This window comes from Natator depressus, chromosome 2 (assembly GCF_965152275.1).
Source record: "Natator depressus isolate rNatDep1 chromosome 2, rNatDep2.hap1, whole genome shotgun sequence".
Lineage (NCBI taxonomy): Eukaryota > Metazoa > Chordata > Testudines > Cheloniidae > Natator > Natator depressus.
The window spans coordinates 223,082,450-223,109,582 of record NC_134235.1 but is presented as its reverse complement, the minus strand read 5'-3'; the positions used below and the strand labels follow the sequence as shown (position 1 = coordinate 223,109,582).

The following is a 27,133-nucleotide window of genomic DNA, read 5'->3' as shown; positions in this document are numbered from 1 at the left end:
GCCTCTGTCCTTCATGCCCTGGGAGATTTTGACAAAGGTTTTGGCATTTCGAAAACTGGAACGGAGTTCTGATAGCACGGATTCCTCTCCCCATACAGCGATCAGATCCCATACCTCCCGTTCGGTCCATGCTGGAGCTCTTTTGTGATTCTGGGACTCCATCATGGTCACCTCTGCTGATGAGCTCTGCATGGTCACCTCTGCTGATGAGCTCTGCATGGTCACCTGCAGCTTGCCACGCTGGCCAAACAGGAAATGAGATTCAAAAGTTCGCGGTTCTTTTCCTGTCTACCTGGCCAGTGCATCTGAGTTGAGAGTGCTGTCCAGAGCGGTCACAATGGAGCACTCTGGGATAGCTCCCGGAGGCCAATACCGTCGAATTGTGTCCACAGTACCCCAAATTCGACACGGCAAGGCCGATTTAAGCGCTAATCCACTTGTCAGGGGTGGAGTAAGGAAATCGATTTTAAGAGCCCTTTAAGTCGAAAAAAAGGGCTTCATCGTGTGGACGGGTGCAGGTTTACATCGATTTAACGCTGCTAAATTCGACCTAAAGTCCTAGTGTAGACCAGGGCTCATAGGTATAGTTACTCACTTGGTGAGCCAAATGGGAATTGCACCCACTTATGAAGAGCTAAATTTGATCTAACATATGCAAATATTGGATTTACAGGTGTACCTGTTACCTGCTCAGTTTTCAAGTGTACAGTTGTAGCCTACAATGTTGTTTTAACATAGATTTATATTTGACTATGGGGATTAACATTTTTCTTAATTGTGTTACTGCTGTGTGGACTTAAAACACAAAAACACTCCCACAAGAGTTGTGTTTAGCACCAGCTTGACCCATTCTGTGCATTGCTGCCGCTGCATATACGCTGATGTGGGAAGCTGAACTATGGAGTCTTTGAAAATATCCTCTAGGACATGTGGCCATACATGGCTAAATTCTCCTCTCAGTGACACCACTGCAACCCCCATTGAAATATCACCAATGACATGATTTCAGTGGAAGTTTCACTGAAGCTGCTGTCATGAGCATTTGGTCCATACCATGGATAAATGCTGTGCTAGGTCATACTACCAACAGGTGCCATGTGGCATGGTTTGCTAAATAGATTGAAAAAGCATGTGATATTTGCTTGACCTGATGGAAACACAAGGAAACTTTCTGTATAAACTCTTGATTTCTGCAATGTTAGGTAATCTCAATCCCATTTCGGGAAACATTATTCGTGCTCATTTTCATTTTTTCATGAGCCTAATCCTGAGGTCATTGCTCAGGCAAAACCCCCACTGAAGTCAATGGGAATTTCCCTGAGTAAGGTCTGAATAAGGATCTTAGATTTGGTCCATGAGGTCTTTATTATTCAGCTCACATCCTCAGTAATGAGGCTGGGAGTTGAGGGCATGGGCAAAGAGTCCTCTCTTCCCAACCAATGGAATAGCAGTAGAGCCACAATGGCTCCCTAGACTGTTGCTATTTCCATCCTCCATATGAAAAATGGCTGCTGGATCCATGTAGTAGGCACAGATCCACTGGCCTTAGCACCACTCCTTCCAGGGCCACCTCCTGCCCTGCATCCAAGACTCTGTCAACAGCATTCCTTAAAACCCATATGGAGCTGGTGTCCACAGAGTGGTAGAGCCACATGGGTTTCATTGCAGGAACTGCCATCTGGAGCGCAGTTCTTTGAGAAACTACCTGCTGCTTTGGCATTTTAAAGAGCTGCTCTTCTGAGTCAGGCAAAATTACCAGTTAAGTCAATCAAAATTTGGTATGGGGTAAGGACCAAATGGAAGGAGGTTCAGCACAGCTGAGCATGGACTGCAGTTATTAGCAAAACAGGATGGTTGAGTGGTTAGGGCACTAACCTAGGACTTGGGAGATGCTGGTACAATTCCGCGCTTCATCACACACATTCTGAGTGACCAGAGGCACAGCCTCTCTGTGCCTCGGTTGCCCCTATGTAAAGTGGGGATAATAGCACTTCCTATCTTCATGGGGTGTTGTGAGGATAAATACATTAAAGGTTGAGAGGAGCTTGCGCACTACTGTAATGGGGGCCATATAAGTATCTATGATACAGTGAAATAGCAGCTGTACCATGTTGTACTCCCACAGAAACCTGTTCTCTAATGAAACACACAGTGTACAGTACAAATGGAATAACACAGTCTGGGTAAATTTACAGATGTGTCCATTTTTATGTGAGTCAAGGTGGATGAGGTAATTTTATTAGATTTATTAGACTAATTTCTGTTAGTGAGTGAGACGAGCTTTCACGCTTACACAGAGCTCTCTTCAAGCCTTAATATCCTGGGACCAGCAAGGCAACAAGACCATTTTTATGTTGTCTTTTATTTCGGTAGAGTTATATGGGGAAAGCTGCGAGAAATGGTTGCTGTTTTATCATGATCTCAATACTGGTTTGGCGTCAGGAAGTGTTATATGTGAAGAGCTCAATGGTACATAAAAGGCACATCCAAAGGTGGTGGTGAGATATGCTCCCCTAGCAGGGGCTGCTGAAGGCATTGCGCTTCAGACAGGCACAGTGTCTGAGAAAGCACAGCCATATTGTGCTTCAGGAAGACCCTGCGACAGGTGCCAGCTTTGCTGACCTGTGTGGAGAAAGAGAAAACAAGGCCATAGCCTGACTGATGCTAGACTCACACACTTTAGTGAGTTACCCCTGAAATAATCATGTGCGGTTTGAGAAAATATAGTGAGACATCAGGTTATCTCACTGTAGTTTAGGCCCTTTATCCTATACAGCATCATGGCTTTAAAAGTGTCAAGGGCCCATGGGACAAAGTGTAGAGTTGTACAGGGTTCTGCAGGAGCTCTGAAATCCCAGCCTCCATCTTGGATTCATTCTCAGAGGGGTGATTCTTGAACAAGAGGTGGTGTTTGTAAAGCATAACTTCTGTTCACATTTGAGTACAATCTGCCTGTATACAAATACGTTTGTTTCAAATAAAAATACTCTTTTCAAGCTAGAAAAGTGATTGTGAGAATTCACTCTTCATAGACAGTCTAAGGTTGGCAGCTGTAAGTCAAAACCCATGGCAGATTTTCAAGCTTTAAAAGCTTTGTTTTCAATCAAGACCGCATACTTGAACATAGCCTGTGTTCAAATATGTTGGTTTAATAAAAAAAGAAGCTTTGAGAGCTTGAAAGCGTCTGCACGTCTGGCCCCTTTGGGAGAGGGAATCAAAAGAGTGGCACCAAAGGGTGGGTGGAATTTTGCAGCTCCCCCAGTGCAGTGCCTCGCAAAAGTCATCTTCTGTCACACTCCTAAGTTTTGGCCCTTTAATAGTTTCCAGCTAAAAAAAAAAAATTCAGTATATTTTTATATATATTCTTGCTGATTTCTGTAAATCAGTATGCATGCGATAAAGTTTTTGGCTCTTTTGCCAGTTCTGTAAATGCTAATTGCCGTACTAGAGAATCTGTATAGGTGAGGCACAGAAATTTACAAATTTCACAGGTTCATATAAATGAAATGAACTTTCTCAAAACTTTCATACATTCATTGAGTCAGTTTTTCTGATCCTGCAACTTCATACACAGTCCTAAATTAACAAAAATACAGATGCTGAGTCCTCCTATTCCCTAATATAACGGTTTTTTCACCCCTAATTCAGGTTGTATCAATAACATTTATCAGCAGTTATCGCACAGCAGAGTCTCCAATGCCACAATATACCCTGTGCTTAGAACAGGAAAAAACATAGGTATTTCATCTACCACTGTCTGTAACTGCAGGAAAATGTTGACTCTTTCTTTAATTTTTACTGGTATGTTTTTGTTTTTCATTTACCTAAATTCAAATAATATGATGTTAAAAACCTCTCTACATTCCAAGTTTGACAGTGTGTGTGTTTTTATTTTCACTTAAAATGCATAAAAAAGAGTTGATTCTTGTGAAATACTCTTTGATAAGAACCAGAAACAAAAGTAAGAGAAGACAGATACGAGGGGATATGTGTAATAAGCTGCTTATATATAAATTGAGAAGTTCATTAAGAGTGACTAGTGAGGGAGGAGCATACCTTAAGACCATGTGGGAAATCAGTTTACTTCAGAGTACTGAGGGTGAAAGGAAGGGATGTCTGCTTTTCATTAAACCTGAAATGCATTATAATTGGGCTGAGTCTTTACCCAGATGGGTCCTCTTATGCTGACATCTGCAAAGTGTATATAAAGCAATGTTAAAGAACTGTCTCTTGTGGCAGTATGTACACATGTAATTCAGTTAAGAACTAAGTCCTTTGCTATACTGAATGCTGGTGCTTGAATAATGCATGCTGAGAAATTGCATTTGCCTGGCCAACAATGACTATAATACATATTTTGTCACAGTATAAAGCTATGTAACTTTTGAGAACAGTTTTATTAAATTTTTGCTCATTTTGTAGGGATTCTTGTTCATTCTTTATTAGAAATCCCCAGCTAAACAACATTTTCAGTGTGGATAGAGGGCTAGACTTTGACTTAGTTTCCTAAGTTTTTCATTGCCATCACAGTCATTTCAAATATTTAATTTTATGTGAATTTGAGAGGCATTTTTCATTGACCAATGACACGTGCTTGAACAATATTAAAATACCTTTACCACATTCATGAAACTTGTCTGAGGATGATAGATGTGATATAATTCATATGTCCATTGCTCTATTATCATCTAGCTGAAGCCAATGAAGTAACATTTTTTAAATTAGATATCAGCAGCCTGTTGCTTTCTTTGTCAGACAACAGAAAAATCAAAGTCAACGGCACCAGGGAACCTATTGAGTTTAAGTCAAATCAGTGGTTTGGGGCAACAGTCAAAGCTCATAAAGGAAAAGTTGTGGTAAGTTTCATGAATTGATATTCATTTTCAGATGTTTACTTTCAGATGTCTTAAATGTATGTGTGCATGTGTGTGTGTATACAACTAATAAGTTTTAGAATATATGTATATACAAAAACAGATTATATATAGAGAGAGATCAGACAATGAAAGCAATATATAAAAATCAGACTGAACTGAATACTTGAAGACCATCATGCAAGCGAATGAGTAATCTAATTTATTATTCAAAGCATAAAATAGTGGAACTATTTTTAAGATATAAAGGAACTGATAGCCATATGTTTAAAAAACTATAACGTGTTGTAAAGCTTTATGAGGAAAGTTAGCTAGAGAATTACCTAAAGGAAGCCAAGAATTCCAGTGAAGATCAATTGATATCCTGATGAAAATGTTACTATTTGTATCAATATTTAATTTTGTTTTATAGGGTAATCATATTATATTGTATTGTTATGTTGTGGTCATGGTAATGACTAAATAAGAGTTTTGCTTTTAAAAACATTTAGTGTACGTGTTCTGATTTTATAGAACATTTTGCAGGCACTGATGGAAAGCCCCTACTGCATATTTATACTGATATATTTGATATCTTTCTTATACTGAATAGTTTTATTGCATAGCATAGAGTTGATGTGTGCTATACACAGGCATTCTACATTTACAGTTTTTGCACTAGGATTCACAGTGAAAAGGATACTAAACACTTTGTGATATGAAACTTTAGTTTAGCCATAATTTATTTTCTTTACAATTATGAAACAACAACTTTTGTCTTGGGATTTGTTTAAAGCTGTTTTAGTTATTAATTAATGGGAATAAGTATCTGAAGGAAATGCCTTACTTTAAATAGATGATCTTGTGGTCAACCCCAGAAAGGATTTTGACATAAAACAGGTGATGAATAAAACATCGCTCTCTTGTGTTACAGAACTAAAATGTACAGTTAATTCCCTGCGGTTTTGCATCTGAGTTATCGTAGCTGTCAAATTGCAGATTTGGTACCTGCATCTGGTAGATGTACTTTTATTTAAAAATTGATGACATATATAAAATTATTGTTAAAAAGGAAATACTAACATATTATTTGGCTTTAACTCAAATTTGTCATAAAGTGTTATATTGATGTAAATAGGGGAATACTTATCATGTATTCTAGTAATAACAGCAAGCTGAAATATAACATCTTCCTATACAACTATTCACTGAAACTTAGAATGCCTTAGTTTTAACCAGATGTGAGGAAATCCCACCATTGATTGCTGTGCCATAAAAAACCCCCACAATGTCGGTTACAGACCGGCTTTGTTTTGGTTCTAGTATGTTTTCTCATCAACAGTTTTGCCAAACTTTCTGCAATTTAGTTGTAGCAGTTCGTGGCAGTGCCCTCTTGGCTCCTGCCCCTGCTGTGCTGATAAAGTCACTTGGAGACCCTGGGGTTCAGTAACCACTGGTGGTTTTTATTCACAGGTTGTACTCCCACCACCTTTTCCCCATATACAGCTTGCTTCTAGTGTCTGCTCCCAGGAGGGAAGGGCTATCACTCTGCTTCCTCTCCTTCCCCTGGCTTCCTTCCCTGCAGTCTTTATCTAGCCCCAGGCTAACTGGGCGGGCAGCTGTCTCCCATTCACCATATAGGTGCAGGTTTTCTCTAGCCAGCTCCAATTTGCTTCCCATAATGGGGGTTGGCATGGCAGAGGGCTGAGTCAGCAGTTCTTGCCCAGCACCCTGTCACAGTAGCTAAAGTCAACAATTTTAAGACAAAACCTTGAATTGCTGACTTTGGGAAGTGAGAAAACTCTAGGTTTAAACTTTGATAGGGTTCCTTGGGGAAGAGGGGAGGTTTTTTTGCTTGTGGTTTTTTTCTACTGCAGCAGCAGCAACAATAAAATAGAATTGGGCCAAAATGTTACTGTTATAAGTTTTCTGTTGCAAATGATTTTGTCAAACTTTCTGAAATGCATCTAAAATTAATGTTAATTGTCCTCTATTTTTTCTCTAGTATGTTGTTTAGACTGTAGGCTGCTCAGGGAAGAGCCCTGTCTTATACATTTGCAAAGCAATGTGCACACCTGCAGTAAGCTCTGTGTGGGCACAGGGATCCCCCCGGCCAGAGCTAATTGCAGGACTGGTGCCTTATAGTGATGTAAAAAATGACAACAATACATTACCAGAGAGAGATTAATATCTGACTGTAAATCAATCCCAAGACAAAAATGGACAGTTTATCCGCTCCATCACATACTAATTTTTATTATAGAATATATTCTATCTTATTAAATAGTTTTGTATCAAAAACTCATTTGGCAGAAGTCCACTCAGTCAGGGTTAAATCTTGCCTGTTGTGCCAAGCCAGAAGCAGGAAAAGGTCTCAGAATCCTACCTCTAGGGCAGGGGAGAAGCAGAGGTAGAGCTACTCCAGCATCTATTCCATAGCTGTGTCCTCTCTCTGGCTCTATTTTGGGTTTGAACTAGGGATCCATGTAATAGCAGACCAGCTGCTACACCCTCCATGCTGCAACAGAGAGAGCTCAGCTCTGCAGAACCCAGATGCGTATGACCTCCTCCTATTCCCCCGTACAGCAGAACCATACTGTAACAACCAACATCGTGAGAATCACGAGGGATTGATTGAACCAGGGACCTCTCAAACTAAAGCCATGGGACAAAGGACTAAGTCCCCTAACTGGGACAGTAACAAACTCATCTTCTGTGGATCCAGGCACAGAGGGGGTTTAATAACACATGCTTAAAAGTGGGTAACTCTGAGACTATTTACATGTCCGGGGAGAGGGGTGAGAGGGCAGGTTTTGGTCCTTAGATATAAGTGGATTTTTAATGATGCAGAGGGAAGAAGAGAACATTGCAGGTTATGAAGGTTCCCATGGTTCTTTCATCCACTTACTATGATAATTTCTACCCAGATGATAGAAACTTAACAGGAACAAAAATAGTTAATTTGTTTAATGCAGGACTGACTTAGCCCATGCATAGCACATAAAAGATCTGTTACATAATTATTGTTTTAATAGGCTTGTGCTCCCTTATATCATTGGAGGACCCTTAAAGCCACTCCTGAAAAGGATCCAGTTGGCACCTGCTATGTTGCAATTCAGAACTTCAGTGCATATGCTGAGTATTCTCCTTGTCGCAACAGTAAGTTTTAATATAAATGCTCTTGCCTCAATAGAACTGAAATTGTGATCAGTGGTTTCATACTTTCAGTCTTAGTGCTGCCTTGGCTAGATGAAAATTAGTGGGTGATGTCACGTAGGGAAAGAGTATAAAGAAAGACAGACATTAAACTACATGTCTGCACTTGGATGTTTTATCATATAATTAAAAGAGAAGAGATTAAGTAAATAAGGCTTGTGCAATTATGGTGATAAAATATAATTTTCTTAATTTAACGGTTTAAAATGCAGCAAAACAGATCTCGAAAAGCATAAGTAAGCATTTAAAAACGGTTGTTCATTCTGAATGTGAAACTGTCATTATAGAATTGCCATCCTAGGATCAGATCCTGCACTGAGATAAAAAGGGCTGCATTGTCTGAATCACCAGCAATAGGTTGATTGTGTATTACTTCCTGTGCACAAGAAAGCTGCCCACGGTAGCAGTGCTACTGCACATGCTGCTCTGTGTTGTGTGGGAACTGGGGGGCTCCTCCACAACTCTAATGCCTTCCTGCTTATGGAATAGGTAAGAGAGGGTGTGTATAAAGGCCCAAGCCCAGTTATTTATAGGAATACACAAAATACCATACTAGATCAGATCAGTGATACATCTAGTCTAGAATCCTGTCTCTGACGGTTGCCATAACCAGATATTTTGGAGGGAGGTGTCAGAATTCCTGCAGTAAGCAGTGATGGGATAACCTGCCCCAAGGAAGTTTCTTCCTACTTCAAAAGCTAAAGACTGGCGTAAGCCTCGAAGCAGGAGGGTTTATAGCCGTTCCAACACGTACGTGTGTGTGTGTGTGGTTTTAAATATTTACTACAATAACTCTGTATATTCTTATTATCCATATGAATGACTTGATTGCTTTCTGGATCCTGCTAAGCTCCTGGCCTCAGTGTTTGTTTTTTTTTTGGGGGGGGGGGGGGAGGGGGGAGGGGAGAGTCACTTCATGTGCTATTTCCCTAAACTCTAAAGGTGTGTCTGCACAGCTGCTGGGAGTGAGTCTCACAGCCCAGGTCAACAGACTTGCATTAACAGGGCTTGGGCTAGCACGCTAAAAAATAACTGTGTAGATGTTGTTGTGACATTCGAGCTCAGGCCCTGAAGCCCAGCTCCCTACCTAAGCCTCAGAGCCCGAGCTCCCACAGCGCTAATTTTAGCGTGCTTGCACGAGCCCCACTAGCACAAATCTGTCAACCCAGACTGCAAGACTCACTCCCAGCAGCTGTAGAGACAATCTTAAAGGCCTCCTCCAACTGTCGTTAAAATCAATGAGAAGAACCTGTTGACTGAATGGGACTTGGATTGGGCCCTTACAGAATCATTTCACTGTCTAGCAGTTACTTCTCCCACAGACCAGAAATAGCTGCTGTTTCACAGTTACTTGCCATGTGGCGTTTTCCAACGCTAATAGCTAATGTTATGGGCTAGCCTATGCCTCTGTGTGGAAATGCCCACAGGAGGGCTAAGTTGTTGATGATCAGTTTGTTATTTTTATAGTGGCAACAAAGCCCTGGGCAGACAAGTAGATGGACCTGCTCCCTCCTTTGAAGAGGCTATGATAGTGAAATTTGCCAAGTTCGTTCTTGTGGAGTTCTAGAGACAACATCATGCCATGCTGTGAGGTTTGCCTGCAGGGCCAGCCGAGGCGGAAGGACCAAAAGGGCAGTTTTCCCCAGGCCCCGCATTTTGAGTGGGCCCCCAAGCCCATGGAATTTGAGTGAAAGGTGCTGTGACCTGGTGCATGGGGTGGCAGCACCATTAAAGTTTGGCCTGGCCATCCCTTTGTCATGACTAGGTCACAGTGCACAGAATGGAGTGCCGAGCCCAGCCCCATGGGACTGAAGTTACCACAGCTGGGTGAGTGTGGGGCGGATTCACTCTTCAGCCGCATCCATCACCCTCTGGGCCCTCTCTTGAATCCATGGTAATTTTGTTGGAAGGGTGGGGGCCTTAGTTTCAGATTTTTCCCCAAAACCTCTGTGTAGCCCTGTTTGCCTGCCCTGAGAATGCACACCTGAGGTGTGTGCAACCAAGCAGCCCTGTGATTCTTCCTAAGATCTGCAAGAAAATCCCATGGAACTCAGCACATACAAAGGCGACTGGGACATCTGCATGTAGGGCCAACTCCTCAGCTTTACCCACTAGGTTCTCCACTGCAGAGTAGCTCCAGATAGAGCTGCATTACCAAGTCTCCCTCTCATGGCCTAGCCCTTACACCCAAACCCCCAAAGAGGGGAGAGAGGACACCACAGAGTGAGAAGCTGAATCTGTGGGAAAACAATGTTCAAAAGCTCTGCACTAGTTCCTGCTGGTGTGTCACTTTGGCTTTTCTCAGGGATGATGCCATGTGGAGGGACTGTTCCAATGGCCATTCTCACTTTCTGCCCAGTTGTAGCCCCCTGAACCTGCACATCCCCAGGTGCGTGGTGTTCATAGGGAAGGTCTTCTTTAGGGGTTTGAGGAAGGAGAAAAGACCGCCACATTCTTCATCCTACCCTCCAACAGATATTGGGCAACCATAGCAGGGTAGTCTATTCCAAGTCTATTGCTTCATGGTGATAGAACTAAGAAAGAAGACTCAGCAAATATACACAAATATGCTGAATTATATTACAGTTCAATACTTGTTTAACCCGAAATCCAGTCTCTGAAAAAGCCTGGCTTTATGAATTACCTGTATGTCCCTCGGGGTTATATAGATAGCCAGGATCTCCTGCAGGGTGGCCCCTTTGAATACAGCCAGATTGACCCACCCTCCAAGTTACTATTTATCCAAAAGTTTCAAACTTCCTAGGAGACCCTTATTTTTGTATTTATAGCAAATCAAGCTGTTGCAGCAATTCTATGACTCCTTGCTAAGCCATTCATTTTTGGTTACCCATGCTGGTTTAGACAGGATGCCCACTGATTGTGGCTAGGGACCCTGGGTAGGCAGTGAGAAAAGAATGTCCCAAGTAGTCAATATCATTTTTCAAGATATCATTTGGCACCAATCTCATGGCTCTGCAGAGAGCCCTGATTTGTTCATTACATAGGGTCCCATATAATTGTTTTACCTCCTTAGGTGGTTTTGTACCTTTTGCCTCAAGGCTGTGGGGTTTATTTAATTGCATGGTATATTTTTTCATAAAAATTCTAGAAAGCTGCTAAATGTAGATAAACAAAACAAGACCACATCCTTAAGACAATAACTGCGTAAGCTCACAGATTTACTACCAGTACCAGATCCTGTCAGACTGGATCCCTAGAACGTTTTGTGTGCTATTGTGATTCTGCTATCCGTAAATGCATTAAAACAGGGGTTCTCGACCTTTTTCTTTCTGAGGCCCCCCACAATATGCTATTAAAAACTCCAGGGCCCAGCGGAAGAAGGGGACACTCGGGGCACTGGGCCGGGTTGGGGGAGGGCCCTTGGGCACAGATGTACTTTGATTTCTATTTTGGGTGAGCAGGGGCCAGCAGGGGTTGAGCCAGTTCTGCATGGCAGGGTCTAGGGAGGGAGCGCCACCTCTACCCCCTGACTTACCTCAGCAGGCCATGCACCTGCCTGGATGTGGGGGAGGGGGGGTGGAGTGGGGCACAATCAAAAATTATAACTCAAAGGTGGGTGCAGGGAGAGGGGTAGCTAAGGGCTGTGTGCGGGCAGGGGGGTAGCTCAGGGTGCAGGGAGGAGTAGCTAGGGGCTGTGTGCAGGCAGAGGTAGTTCAGTGCAGAGAGAGGGGTAACTAGGGACTGTATGCGGGCAGGGGGTATCTCAGGGTGCAGGGAGGGGGTAGTTCGGTGCAGAGAGGGGGGTAGCTAGGGGCTGTGTGCCTGGAGGACTCCCCTGCAGTCTCTGTTCCCTGAGGGCTCTTCCAGCCACAGAGCCGGGTCCTCCCACCCGGGTGGCTCTTACCAGCAGCATGAGCAAAGGGGGCTGGGAGATGAGGAGCAGCTTCAACCCCCTGCACCAGCAGCAGCAGGAGACAAGGGAACACCGCAGCTGCCTGCTCCTTGACACTAGCCAGAGCAGCAGCTGTCCTGCACTGCCTGGCTCCTCCGACCTGGCCAGGGGGTGGGGAGAGAAGGAGGTGGCGGGGTGTGTGTGTTTGTGGAGCTGCCCTGGGATTGCCCTGCTCTTGCACTGTAGTTTTTTTCTTTTTTTTGGGGGGGGGGGGCAAAACCAACATGTCCCCCCCAAATCTGCCCTGTGGGTAGCACCGGGGCTTGGGGCTCCAGAATTCAGCCCTGCTGCTCCTGGCGTCTGCCCCACATGGGGCGCCAGAGATCAGGGCTTCAACCCTGCGGTTCCTGGCTTCAGCCCCACGGGAGGTGCTGGGGCTTGGGCTCTGGGTTTTAGGTGTGGGGCCCCTCGGCCCCCCTGAAAGGGTTCACGGACCCCCTGTTGAGAACCACTGCATTAAAACATATTTCTCCAAAATTAAAATTAAAATAAAATCATATACATGCTTTTATATTTTCTTCCATCCTCTTTTACCGAAATTTTCTTCCTACTGTAACAAACTATAGTACTGACACAGGAGTTGGATTTGCAGTATCACTTTGAATTATGGAGATAAGGCAATACTACAATATTTAATAAAATATGTACCCACAACGGAAACCTATAATACAATAATTCAATAAAGTATATATTTTTTCTTTTTGTTGTTGCATGTAAATCTGGGTACTAATTATTTCTCCTTGGGAAATCTTGTAGTGATGGCAATTCATAGATTATAAAGCCAGAAGGGGCCAATGTAATAATTTGATCTGGCCTCCTGGATAACAGACCATAAGACTTCCCCAAATTAATTCCTGTTTAGATCATGTCTTCTAGAAAAACATCCAAACTTGATATAAAAATTGCCAGTTATGGAGAATCCCCCATGACCTTTGGTAAGAGGTTCCAGTGGTTCTCTGTTAAAAAAAATTACACCTCATTTCTAGTCTGAATTTGACAAGTTTCAACTTCCAGCCATTGGATCTTGTTATATCTTTGTCAGCTAACTGATGAGCCCCCTATTATCAAATTTCTGTTCCATATATAGGCATGCACAGATTGTGACCAAGACACCCCTTCGCCTTCTCTTTGTTAAACTAAATAGATCCTTGTATCTTTCATCATAAGGCATGTTTTAAAATCCTTTAATCATTCTTGTGGCTCTTCTCTGAACCATCTCTTATGGCTATAAGTAAGTTCTACTCAGGCATTATGAGATCAATAAATATTCATATTTTGATAATGCAGGCAATGCAGATCCTGAAGGACAAGGTTTCTGTCAAGCAGGCTTCAGCTTAGATTTTTACAAGGTAAGATTCTACTTTTGAACTCCGTGGAAGAAATTTTATGCTGACGTATCCCGATTGACCTCTTCCTTCATCTATTCCAGTCCCCCTGATTGGAAATTCATCCCCTTCTTGTTTTGAGTAACATTTTTCATGAAGTTGCTGCTGTGACATTACACTCCATATTCTTTATGGAAATATGCTTATGATATGGATATGACATAACCGAGATGTACTTTCTGCAAGATTGCTCATGTAAGGTATCATTGGAAAGGTTATGATTTACTGAATGTGTTTATCTAATTTGTATGCATGTATCATTTTTGTATCTAAAGCTGGGAATATTGACCATGTCTCTGTATTTCAAATGGATGAGGCTAAACAATGCTAGGGACTTCTTATTGAATAAATGCATAAGGATTACCCCAGGAACTGTGTGCGATAAAAACCTCTCAAAGATAGCTCCATACAATGGGAACTGTTTGACCCAGGTCACAGCAAAAAACTTTCCAGCAAGTGGGGGGAAGATATAAAACAGGAACAATGACAACATGAGGGGTCCTAACTCTCCCTACAACAACACACCTGAAAACATCTGAGGAACAAAGACTGAACGGTAAGAAGTATTGGTCATAGAATCATAGAAGATTAGGGTTGGAAGAGACCTCAGGAGGTCATTTAGTCCAACCCCCTGCTCAAAGCAGGACCAATACCAACTAAATCAGGCTAAAACCTGGGAAAGCCAAGGCAACTTGTGCCTTAAGAATCTGCCAGCCTATTTATCACTCAGGGTGAGAATACGCTAATTTGTATCCTACCTATCTAATGTGTCAAGCTTAGTTTGTGTGTTTTGTTTCATTTGCTTAGTAATCTGCTTTGTTCTGCTTGCTATTCCTTTAATCACTTAAAATCTACCTTTTGTAGTTAATAAAATTTGTTTTGTTTATTATTAAACCCAGTTTATGCAATTTTTAATGGGGGGGGGGGAGAAGTCATGCATATCTCTCTTCACACTGAGGAAGAGAGTGAATTTTATGAGCTTGTGCTGTACAGATATTTCTATATAGTGCAAAACACTAGTATTTTGGGTTTTTCTCCCAAAAGAGGTGGCCACGTGAGTGCTGGGGAGCCCTCTCACACAGAGCTGACTTCAGTCTGTGTCTGCAGCAGGGTGTAGCCCTACTTGTGTGTGTATGCTGCAAGAGGCTGGAGAGCCTAATTCAGCAAAGCAGGAAGAGGGAACCCAGGCTGGTTGAGCGGGAGAGGCTCAATTAAACCCCAGTACATCAGGTGACATGCCAAGGGTGGGGGGCAACCCGTCACAGCTGCAATTTCTCAAAAGCTTTACAGACTTGAAATTTCCCAGTTTAATTTCAAAAATAGATAAAAGCTGTTACAGATAACTTGTTAGATGCACTCCCATTGACTTCTCCTGAATCCATCCCAGCCTGTTCTATAGCATTACTGTTGCTCTGGCCATCCAAACCTTCAGAAGTGACTAGTGATTTTGGTTGTGTCATGGGGTGCATAGACCTTAGGCAGGCTTGGCAACCAAGGGGTTAATGAAGGAACTGCCCATCAATGCTGATTGGCAGCATCTGAGCAGCTGGTTGAATAAAAGAGCTGAAAAGCAGAGGGGGAGGTGGCTGCCAGAGGAGGCAACAGACCCGAGAAAGAAGGAGCTGCCAGCAAGCTGGTGAGAAGCTGCCTCGGAGTGACAATGACCTAGAGAAGGGACAGCCAGAGCCACAGGCTTCAGCAGCGTACAGAACCAAGGGAGGCAGGAAGGAGCTCAGAGTATAGCAGGAGAATTTTGGAGGATTCTGCCTGCCTGCGTTAAGGGATCTGAGCTGAACCCAGTGGAGTGGTTGGGCCTGGATTCCCCTACCAACCCCGAACAGGGACTTAAGAACCAAAGGGGGTTTCAGGCCTGTTGATGGCAAGGGTCTGATTACCTTTGTCAAACATAAGGGCTGCCCTGTACAACCCCATGGGACAGAAATAAACATCCTTATCTCCAGAACAGGACTACAGAGATTCAGAGAACCAGGGGTGGGTGCCTGCCCTGCTGATCTGGTCAGTTGCTGTGCAACATCCTGTCTAACCAAGGGGGGCAATGGTGCCCCAGCCCACGCGGTGCCTCCATTTTCATGTGCCCAACTTGAGTCACTCACCAGGACCTGATTTTTAGAACGTACTGAGCATCAGCCCTTGAGTGGTTTTTGTTTGTTTTTGTTTTTTAAATATAAGCAATTTATAGGAGGATTCTTTCAACAGCAGGCTAATAATTCAATCACATTGTTTTTTTCTGGGGGGGAGGTGGGGGTGGAGTGCTTTGAAAGTGTGTCCAGTGCATTCCCCTATGCCACCTAGTAACAATACTATGGGCCCTAGGAATATACTTTGTAGCTAGTGGGTCTATAGCAGTACTAGACCACCAGGGCCACACGTGTGTGGCTAAACACGGTAACCGTACATTGTGTTTCTGAGACAGATTGTTATCCATTTTACATTCATGTTATTCTTTTCACCCAATTAGCCTGTGTCAAAGGGATGGCTACAAGGTGGCTATAGCCATGTCGGTCTGTAAAGCATTGCTTTGGATACACTGGGCATCACTGACCTCTTTTGTGTTATCTTTAGTTTTTTTTGTTTACAAAGAAACAAAGCAGTCTTTGAGAAATGTTATTCTGTAGATGCCAAACAGATTATGGCCCTGATGATTCAGGAAAGCATCCCTATTCAGGAAAGACACTAAAGCATGTGTCTTGACTTCAAAGTTAATCTCACACTCAACCGCTTTCCTGAAAAAAGGGTGGATTAAAGCATGTACTTAAAGAAGTGCTTTCCTGCATCGGGGCCTATATCCTGTACCATGACCCTGATTTTCCTTTTGTTGTTTAAATAAAACAGGACAGTTGTTTAGATATAATTGTACTAATTGTTTTTCCACTGCGTGTTATCGATTTATAATTAACATTGTTCATGTCTGTTGTTTTTGTAGAATGGGGATCTTATAGTAGGAGGACCTGGGAGTTTTTACTGGCAAGGTATGTTCACTCAGTTAACTTCAACCAAAAAGGAAAGGCCAGGTGTCAGGAGAAAGTTCATCCTGGATTCCTGTTATTTTCTAGGCGTCAGGTCATCTGTTTGAGTCTGGTGTCACTTATATATGTGTGAATCAGAATAACTGCTCTGAAGTCAATGTAGTGACTCCTGTGTGTTTAAAAAAAAAAAAAAAAGAATGAGATCAGAATCAGGCCATGGATTCTATAGGAGGCGAAATGAGGTAAATGTTTTACTGTTGACATTTTGCCTCTTAATGGACAAACTTAACTTTATTTTCATCTGGAATTGAAGTGTCAATTGCACAATAGAGAGAGTACATTATGTGTGACATTTTCATAGCATAAGTTACAGTTTGGGATTTTTAGATTGATTTCTGTCCAGACATTTCTAATACCGCATCTCATTATTGTGGTATCATGATGCCACATATATAGATGAGACCTGCCTTGCTATAGGTAAGGGCAGAACATTTTTGCCCCTCCCTTGATTTAACCATTATTACGGTAAGGCGCATTCTTGGTGTCTGCCTACCAGAAGACATTGTCAAGCCATTCGGCAGCTCCATTGTTGTGGTGGACCTGTGTAATGGGTTTCGCATTGTGTCACTGAAGGAGAAAGATTCTGACTTATTTTGACTTCTGATGGAACAGAATTCCATATCTCTGAACTCTCCTCTGAGAATACACTGCTTTTGGGCTATAGGATCCCATTGAATTATAGCTGTTATGGAAAGGCTGTCACTGCAAGAGCATGATCTAGGCCTATGTAGGACTTGGAAGGTCAGGGCCAGCACTTTGAAATGGAATGGAGTTGTGTTAGTTATGGTTAATACCATGTTGTGTTCTATATTGTCTTCCTGTTTCTGAATGATGTGGAAGTGCATTGGTTTAAATACTCTCAGGAAGCTCCCAGAGTGGCAGTGGGGAAGGATTGCACTGATGGCTATGCACTGCTCGTCTCTGCTGCAGCAGTCTGGCAATACATTGTTATGGATGTTGGACAGTTAGCGATGAATTGAGTAAACAGTGTCTTGAAACTTGTGTTTAATCTTAAATCTTAAAAACTGTAGATAACCCTGTATTTTAAGGAGTTGGCTCTTCTCTGAATTCCTTTACTCTATGCAATTATTTGAATACAGGTCAAGTAATCACCACCAGTATTGCAGATATCATTACGGACTATTCATTCAAGGATATTCTAAGGAAACTGACAAGAGAAAAGCAAACTGGAGTGGCACCACCCATATATGATGACAATTACCTAGGTAAGATATACAGTCTAGAGCAGGGGTTGGCAACCTTTCAGAAGTGGTGTGCCGAGTCTTCATTTATTCACTCTAATTTAAGGTTTCGTGTGCCAGTAATACATTTTAACATTTTTTAGAAGGTCTCTCTCTCTACAAGTCTATATATTATATAACTAAACGATGGTCGTATGTGAAGTAAACAAGGTTTTTGAAATGTTTAAGAAGCTTCATTTAAAATTAAATGGGGTTCCATTCACCTAGGCCGGCAGGGGGCTGAGCAGGGCCTGCAGCCAGGACCCCGGCTGGCAAGCGGCCGGCAGCCAGAACCCCAGACTGGCAGCGGGCTGAGTGGGGCCGGCAGCTGGGACCCGGCAGGCAGCAGCGTGCCATTAAAAATCAGCTCGCGTGCCGTCTTTGGCACGCATGCCATAGGTTGCTAACCCCTGGTCTAGAGGCACTGGACTTACCTGAATGAGAAAGCAAATCCTAAATTATGAAGGCCCCAATCCTGTAAACACTTGCTTGACTTTAAACACAGGAGCAAGGAATCCCATTCAGTAATTTGCTAATTATTTTAATGGGACAACAAACATGCTTAAAGTTAGACACAGGAGTAAGTGTTCAAGATCCTAAATGACTAGCTAACTAGGATGCTATAGTTATGCATGGGTTTTAATGTACTTAAGCAAGCATACTAACTTTTCATGTTCACACCTTTTTTCAGTCAGGGGAAATGATTTAGTTTACTGTAATTAGGGACTATTTCAACTGTTAAGAGAGGGAAAAGAAACCTTTTTTGTAACGCTTTAGTACAGTAATGTCTAAGGGCCCAATTCTGCTCTCATTGTCGTTAAGGACAAACTATAATTGACTTCCGTGAGAGCAGTAGTGGGCCCTGATTATCCAGAAAGCATGGGGGACATGGATTTTATTTGGATCATTGAGAGGGAAGGAGCCTTTTGGCAGCAGGATGCCTTCCACCATGGCCAAAGGCTTGTTGTCATCCTCCTCCTTGCAATCGTGGCTGAGGATCTCTGCTCTGCCCCACTCCCTCCCTCCCATGACAGTGGGGCTGCAGAGGGCTCCCTGCACTGCCACAGGAGTCATTCAGCAGCAGGTTTCAGAGTAGCAGCTGTGTTAGTCTGTATTCGCAAAAAGAAAAGGAGTACTTGTGGCACCTTAGAGACTAACCAATTTATTTGAGCATAAGCTTTCGTGATCTACAGCTCACTTCATCGGATGCATTATTTTCCACTGAATGCATCCGATGAAGTGAGCTGTAGCTCACGAAAGCTTATGCTCAAATAAATTGGTTAGTCTCTAAGGTGCCACTACTACTCCTTTTCTTTCAGCAGCAGGGAGGCCTTCCCTGCAACCAGGGGCTTGTCCTTCTCCTTACAGCCCTGGCCCGGGCTCTCTGCTCTATTATCCGAACCTCTGAATTATCCAAATCCTTTCCTTGTCCCCCAGCATGAGATACAGGCTGTGGAGGGCATGTATCTCATGTTGGGGGTTGTTTAAGGGGTTCGGATAATAGGGCTTCAGATAAACGGGAGTAATCTGTACATAGAGAAACCTAGATCTCTTTGAGTACATGTTTTAAAAGACAGCTGATGGCTCCTTCTCTCCAGGAGTTGTGTGTAATATGCACATAACTCTGCATGAAACAAATGTTGCTTTCTTTTCAATGATAATAGAAATGATGCAGTGAAGTTTGAAGGCAGTGATATATGTCCTCTCACATATGCTTTGTATTTGGCTTTGCAGTCATGGGCCCAATCCATTAGTCCTTACTCAGTCAATGGGCATTAGGCGCTTAACCTTATGTCCTTTTTAGGGCACTTATTGGCATCTTTAGATGCCTAAATAGCTTTGGAAATCTGATCCTATGTATAACAGATACAATTGTGTGATTATGCATCATAGTGGCGAAAAAGGAATATAATAAAAAAGCTATTATCACAAAGGATGTAGCATTTGCAGTTTATATTTTCAGGTAAATTATAAAGTATTAATGCTTAACAGCTGATTTTGGGGTGCAATTAAATAGCAATGTGTTTCCTAGTGATTTAGGCCTGTAGAATTATTGTACTTTTGCGACTTATGGTGAAGGTAGTCATCATAACTTGACAAATGATTTTCCTTTCCCACCCACCCCCCCAGTCTTAGATATACTAGTTTATAAAGTTCTCACAGAGATTATTGAAAGAGAGGACAAATTTGGTTGCCCTTCCAGAAGCATGTTTCTTTGGAAGTAAATGATTTGTCAGGTTTCATGCTTGTAATTTATTCTTAAACTAGGATACTCAGTGGCTGCTGGGGAATTTACTGGAGACCTTGAACAAGGTAAGAAGCAAGTCAAAATGTAAAGCATATGACTGTGTGCATGTCTGTTTATCTATTTCTGTTCTCTAAATGGGAAAATGGGTCTTAAACATTTAAAATATTAAAGGGTGGGATAATGAATCTCTACCCAATGTACTTGGGGGCAAATCTTTCCCTGGGATGATACAGCAAGGGAAAGCAGAGCTGCAGTAGCCTAAACCTATGCATCCCCAGCCATAGGTATCTTTCTGCCTAGGACAAGATTACACAGGTAGGGCTGGGGGATAGCACTCTAAGGCCACATCTGCCAGCTAACTCCAGGTGCTTCTGAGAGAAGCACTATTCACTTGGGATCCTGGATGTTTCCTAAAAGCTACAGACCCTATCCCTTGAGGACATGGTGCATGGGACAGCTTGTTAACTGTTCCTCCTCCTAATGCAATGTGTTCTGTTCAGTTCTTGAGTTACTGCTTGTGTAGTGGGAAGGGGATCCCTATACTCTCTCCTCTTCCTGAATCTTGCATTTCAGAGCAGAGCTGGTCAGGGTTGAACTCTTAATATTAAAAATCTATATTTAAAAGGAGAGAAAACATTATACAGGCAAATAAAATAAGGAACTGATCCCTTGAATAAGGAAAGGCTTAAAGGCACATGAACAAAAATGCTTGAAAGAGAATAATGCATGAGCTTCTTTTAGAACTGAAGGCTCTTTCTTAGATCAAATACATTCTACAGTAGGGTATTTGCATGTACGTGGCAATTTCATCCAGAAGATTACACACACATTACAAGTTTAATCCAATTATTTACAAGCTACATATCTATAATGGATTCTTTACTAACATAAAACTTGGCTGCCTCTGGGATAAAATGGATCAGCAATGTAACAGAGGACAGCAACAAGCCCTACAAGTTTAGGAGAATCAGTGAGGAGGAATTTTCAACTGCAATTACAGGGAAAATGTTTTGTAGCTAGGCACAATATCATTACCCAGATTAGAATTTGGCTTCAACTCTGAGGTTCACGTTGCTCCCCTTGTGACTTCGGATCTTAATTGGTCTCAAATGGTGAAGACCTTGGTTTTATGGTATATCTGACCTATGCCTCAAGCAGCACAGTTCCCTAGTAGTATGGTTAAGGACGGACTCAGAGCATCAGACAGCATCTCCTAATGAATTAGCAACACCACTTCCTCCAGCGTTCAGTAGAAGACTTAGCCAAATATTGACCAGGCCTGACCCTGTCTAGCTGATATTTGCTGAGCTCCGAGCCCCATGTGATGTGGCAGCAGAGTTTAGAGCAAAATGACTTCTGAGGTTAAAAAATAAATAATCACATTTATGCAGCACCAAGTTCATCCAACCGTATTCATCTATTTCCAGAAATTATTTTGAAATTGAGCAGTATACCCAGGCACTTGGTCCAGCCGAAAAACGCATGGCCTCCTAGGCAGCTCAGACCTTAGGAGCTATGCATCTTGTCTCAGGCAGGCCAGATTATTTGTCAGAAAGGCTGGCCTATGAAAATGGACTATTTAAAAGCATGAACAGCTCCATAGCCAAAACGTGCAAAGTCAGTTGGGATGTGGAGGACTCATGCAAATTAACCCAGTTGCCCCCAACTGCTGCTGCTTATTCCCTGTAATTTTGGAATTCCTTCTCCTATAATGTTAAAGTTGAAGTATACAGTAAATGTCATCTAGAGGACACTAGGGAGAAAGAGACCTCTGTCCTGGTGTAGACCGAGAGTTCAACATTTAATGATGTAATATTTTGTGCATATATCTAGGGAAGCTGATAAGCACATTATACAAATTTAAAAATCTAACGTCAGTTACAGGGGTCTTTGATACAGCTAATAGACAGCATACTCTCAAATAATAGGGGCTGTATGGTAGCAGAATTTAAGTGACGGTGCTCCAATCAGCTAAAACAATGTATGCATTAATTAATTAATTATCTTTTCAGAGTTGGTTGCTGGAGTGCCAAGGGGAGCACAGAACTTTGGCTATGTATGTATTGTACCCACATTTGATCTGATTAGTAGTAAAAATGCATGTACTATGTTGTTTTGAGGAGGAAAGGCTATATCATGTTTTTATGCCACATTGTACGCTGCATTCCTTATCCGAGCAAAACTCCTATGGACTTAGACTCTGATTCAGCAAAGCACTTAAGCATGTGCTTAACTGCTTTCCGGAATTGGGCTTTAAAGCTCAGGCTTTTATTTATTTTTGAAGTCTGTATGTTCTGTAGCCAGTTACAAAACTGCTTTGAACTCTTGTGCCAGTATTTCTATAGCTGCAGACTCAAATCCAAATTCACCCCAAGTCCATGGGTGTTTGATGTACTGTTCTGGTTGTTCCCATGATGAAGAAACATCCAAGTCTACGTAGCTTAGGGATGTTCAGATCTGGTTTTCAGTTCAATGCTCTATGTATGTGTTATGAAACTGTCAGATATGAAAAGTCATGGTATAAATTCTGAAGAGAAGAGAGAGCAGTGCAGGTTGTGAAACAATGCTTATCTCCTTATAGAGTAAATACAACAAAAGCCAGGTTTCAGGAACAATCTGCGTGGAAAATTGACAGTTCCCAGCTACAGACCTGACTGTAGTCCTTGCATACCCTAAACAGATTCCAGATTCTATCATATTGCCAGATTCCAACCTCATATTGGAACTCACTGCTCAAAAAAAAATAAAATAAAATAAAATAAAAAAGCACCTATCTATGGTACATATATGCTTCCCCCAGATATTGTAGTATTTGAGCATCTCACAGTTTTTAATGTATGGTTCCTTACAACACTGCTGCCAGGCAGGGAAGTACTATGCTCTCCATTGTACAGATGGGGAACTGAGGCACAGAAAAATCTAAATGACTTGTTCAGGTCCCACAGAAAATCTGTGGTGAAGCAGAGAACTGAACTCAGGTCTCCCAGGTCCTATGCTAGTGCTGTAACCACTGAACCATCCTTTAACTTTTCTAAATATACCTGTAGTTACATTACAGTATAACTTGTTATGGTATGACTGGAACCTTTTATATTTTTTTCTATTGCCAGGTTTCAATTATTAATTCTACAGACTTGACCTTTATTCAGAATTTCACTGGTGAACAGGTAATGTCAAAGATCTAAGCAATAATATACTATCTCTCAGAGGAATATCATTGCATCTAAAATATTATAGTTCTAACAATTTGTTAATTTATTTCAAAGGGTAGAAAATATTACTTTTCATAAAGGTAAAGAGGTTTGTTAGGAAAAACAATCTTTTAATGAATATTGGATATGAAAATGTGTGTGTTGTTTTTCATTTATAGATGGCGTCTTACTTTGGGTACACTGTTGCCGTGTCGGATATTAACAGTGATGGGTAGGTTACACAATGCACCCCAATCCCATTGAAATCCAATAGGAATTGATTGCCTAACTCCTTCTTTAGTTCCTTTTGAAAATCCTGGCCTTAGTAAATAATGTTCACACTACATCTCCAAAAGCCATCATGATCCCTTTATATGGAAAAGCCAAAATAAATATATCTGTTAATAAACTCTGTTTTTCTAATGCTCTCAGTTGAAAAATGTTTCTTATACTTCTGTACAGCTCTTCTGTGCTTTTCTAGCTCTAATTATCCAGTTTGGTTCTCAACTTTATTAATTCACTCTTCCTTTTTTAAAACTTGGTCTAATGGCCTTTGCAAAAGAAGTTTTAGTGGAGTTTTTCTTACTGACAGCTGACAAGATTGTTTGGAACAATAAGGGCAGAGTGAGAACATCCAAATTCTGTTCAATTTCCTAATATTGAAAGAGGCAAGGAGTGGTGTTTAGAAAGACGTGGGTAAAAGCCAGATGTAGAATGGTTCAGTCTTCCTCTATGGAAAAGCAGAGCCTTTCTTTTTCAATTTCTCTTATACCCTGTCCATCTCCCATTGCAGCAAGGGCTTCTTAAGGCCGCTAGCCTGTCCAAAAGGAGCTCAGCTGGTTGGTCATGAAGGTCCATGCACACTGCATCATCTTTTAAGGTTTGCAAAGTGACCATACTCTACAATAGTTCCAAGAGGTATTGTGCCCGCCTAAGGACCTATGCCTTTTAGAGCTCCCATTACTCAGGGTTATGCCTTAATGACACTATCTGGCTTTTAAGCCCTGATTCATAGAGCACTTAAGCACCATTAACTTTCATGTATGTCTGCACTACGAGTGCTACAGCAGCATAGCTGTGGTGCTGCAGCTACACCACCATAATGTAGACACTTGCAACAGTGAAGAAAGGGGTTTTTCCGTTGCTGTAGTAAATCCACCCCATCGAGAGGCAGTTGATAGAAGAATTCTTCCATCAGTCTAGCAGTGTCTATACAGGGATATCTACACAGGGATTTAACTACCTATCTTAGGAGTGATGTAGCTGGGTTGTCCTAAGTTTTAGGTGTCAACAAGACCTAAAATTGTGAATAGTTTTAGGGTATGCCTGCACACGGATAAAAGCCCCATGGCGCAGCTGGTCCAGGTCAGCTAACTTGGGCTTGCAGGGCTTGGGCTGCAGAGCTAAAAATTGCTCTGTAGATGTTCGAGCTCAGGTTGGAACCTGAGCTCTGGGACCCTGCGAGAGTGAATGGTCCCAGAGCTTGGGCTCCAGCTGAAGCCAAAATGTCTACACAGAAATTTTTAGCCCCACAAGCCTGAGTCAGCGGACCCCTGCCAGCCACGGGTTTTTTATCCCCACGTAGACATACTCAAAGTAGTTGGCAAGATCAGGGCTTTAGTAAGTGAATGTTAACATTAGTTCTTTATCACTGAGATAAGATCACTAATACTTTGAGCCTTAGAGTTTCCTCCCAATGTTATTTCAGGCTTAAAATTATAACTGTGTGACTATTCACCTACTGCAAAATATCCCCAAGAGTTGTATGCTTCATATGGGACACTTTCTCTTCTTGTATTTATTTGTAGGTTCATGTATGAAGTATTCTCTGTGGGCTAAATTAGTGTTTCTCAACTGGTTAATTGAGACACACACCCCCCGCAAGGGGGTTACACAAGGCAATGGGGAGGGTTGTGAAGCATTGAACAGTTTATTATAATTATTATAATTCTAATATAATTATTATAATTCTAAAGAAAATAAAATGTCCAGAATAACTTTAGGATAGCCCAAACCTTCAAAGTTTGTGAGGTCACCAGTAGAATTTGCAGTCATAATTGGAGTATACATTTTTTAACTTTTACTTTTATTGTAAATGTAAGGGGTTCAGGACAATTTTTTATTTTGAATAAGGGGTCACCAACCTGAAAATGTTAAGAAACACTGTGCTAGTATCATAAGAGCTTTATAGAAGTTGATTGTGACTTAGCTTCATCTCTCATTGAGCCAACAAATTCATGAACCGGTTATTTCTTGGGAATCTGCTAGTCGCTTGCAAGATCTCTTAAGATCTTTTTAAAACATTCCGTGTTCCTTTAACTCCATAGCTGTATGACAGTAATATCATCAAACAGCTTTGGAGGCTTGTGTGGTCTCCCATCCTGTATCTGAAAGGAAATCTAATGACTCTCTCCAAGATCTAAACATCCCACTGAAAACAAAACACAAAGAAGCTTCACTTGATAAATGTGCCTGACTGCAGTCCAGTAACTGACGGCATATACTAGGGTGACCAGACAGCAAATGTGAAAAATTGGGACGGGGTGGGGGCAATAGGAGCCTATATAAGAAAAAGACCCAAAAATCAGGACTGTCCCTATAAAATCGGGACATCTGGTCACCCTAGCATGTACACTAACTAGAAATATAACTCAGAAGATGAGACTAAGTCTAACAAAAATTGCTTGAGGGAAAAGATATGCATGGGAAAGTTGTTATATAGCTAGGGATTGTGGAGAAATTAGAAGCAGGGTGTCTGACCAGTATAGGAAACCTGATTCTTTATCAAGCTGAAAAGATAAATAGGGACAAGGCTTTTACTTGAGTAAGTTCTAAGATTAGACCTTTTTATTTTTCATAATAATTTAGAAGGCAGCTCTGATTAACTTTAGCCTGAGCAGTTCAACTAAATGTTCCAGGGCTATTCTTGATGTAAAGTCTGCAAGTGTTTTAGGGACACAAGAAAATCTTGGTTTATTGCCGTCCTACAGTTGTGTCCACCACTTTTACAAATAAATCAGCTATTGAAACTAGAAACTTCCATTTTGTAATAAATTTATAGACAAATTCTTAGCAAGGAGACGAAGGAAATTTTTCTTTTTAGGTTGAAACCATATATCCAAGAAAAACAGTGGAATAAAATATTTACCAGTCTTTTATTTGTACTATATCAAAGCTCCACATAGTTACACTTTAAACTATTGACACTTCCCATACTCCTGCTGTTTATTACTCACCAGGATACAAAAGAATTGCATAAAATTCCAGCAGGTGGTCAGCTTGTGCTTTTTAATGTTGTTTTATTAGAAAGGAAGCAATACTGGCTAGTCACATTTATGTGCTGGAACAAACATAAATATGTTGATTTATGTTAACTACAACATCATGGTGCAGTAGTGAAATGAATCTAATGAAACTTATTAAAATACCCCCCATAGATTGAACTACAGTTATGGTTATATATCACCATTTGGCGGCTTTCCGTCTTCTTATTTTTACTCCTGCTGCCTTTTAAAAGGGATGGTGTCAACCTTAATTTGGCTCAGATCCACATTTTGTAAAAATAAACCTCTACAAAACCTTACAGCAACTGAAATATATCCACAATTAAAAAAGCCAAGGACACAGGTGTTGATGACCAACCAACCAATTCCTCTGCAGTGCTTGAAACTGAAACATTGAGGTACTAGAACTGGGAAAGTAAAATTATCTATAAACCAGAAGTGAGACTGATTTATTGCTTTTTATTATCCACATTGAGAGAAATGCAAACAAGTAAATGAGGATCATGGAGAGTGACAAGTAAAGTGTGTGTGTGTGTGTGTAGAATTCTCCCCTCTGCTGAAGCCCTTATACATTGCTGTGGTAATGCATAAAGAGACATTAGAGCCTTGGGTTTGGCCAGGGAAGAGTTCCCACTGGTACAGGCTTTGCAAAAGGGAGCTTACCTTGCACTAAAAGGGCCCCACTGCAAGCCCTAATGTAGGGGGTGTGTTGGGGGCATGAAGGTGGGGAAGCTGAGCACTATGGGGATGTCAGG

The 27,133-nt window shown here is 41.7% G+C and overlaps 1 protein-coding gene across 1 annotated transcript in view; it reads left to right on the top strand.

Annotated features, from left to right (window-relative positions):
- The window catches only part of ITGA8 (integrin subunit alpha 8), a 178,738-nt gene that overhangs the window by 18,858 nt on the left and 132,747 nt on the right, over nucleotides 1-27,133 (top strand). The window contains exons 3-11 of the mRNA XM_074945995.1: nucleotides 4,756-4,856; nucleotides 7,889-8,012; nucleotides 13,270-13,331; nucleotides 16,312-16,357; nucleotides 17,515-17,640; nucleotides 19,924-19,968; nucleotides 21,916-21,959; nucleotides 23,014-23,070; nucleotides 23,274-23,326. Of these exons, the coding sequence (XP_074802096.1) occupies nucleotides 4,756-4,856; nucleotides 7,889-8,012; nucleotides 13,270-13,331; nucleotides 16,312-16,357; nucleotides 17,515-17,640; nucleotides 19,924-19,968; nucleotides 21,916-21,959; nucleotides 23,014-23,070; nucleotides 23,274-23,326 (658 nt within the window). The remainder of the gene's footprint in view (nucleotides 1-4,755; nucleotides 4,857-7,888; nucleotides 8,013-13,269; nucleotides 13,332-16,311; nucleotides 16,358-17,514; nucleotides 17,641-19,923; nucleotides 19,969-21,915; nucleotides 21,960-23,013; nucleotides 23,071-23,273; nucleotides 23,327-27,133) is intronic.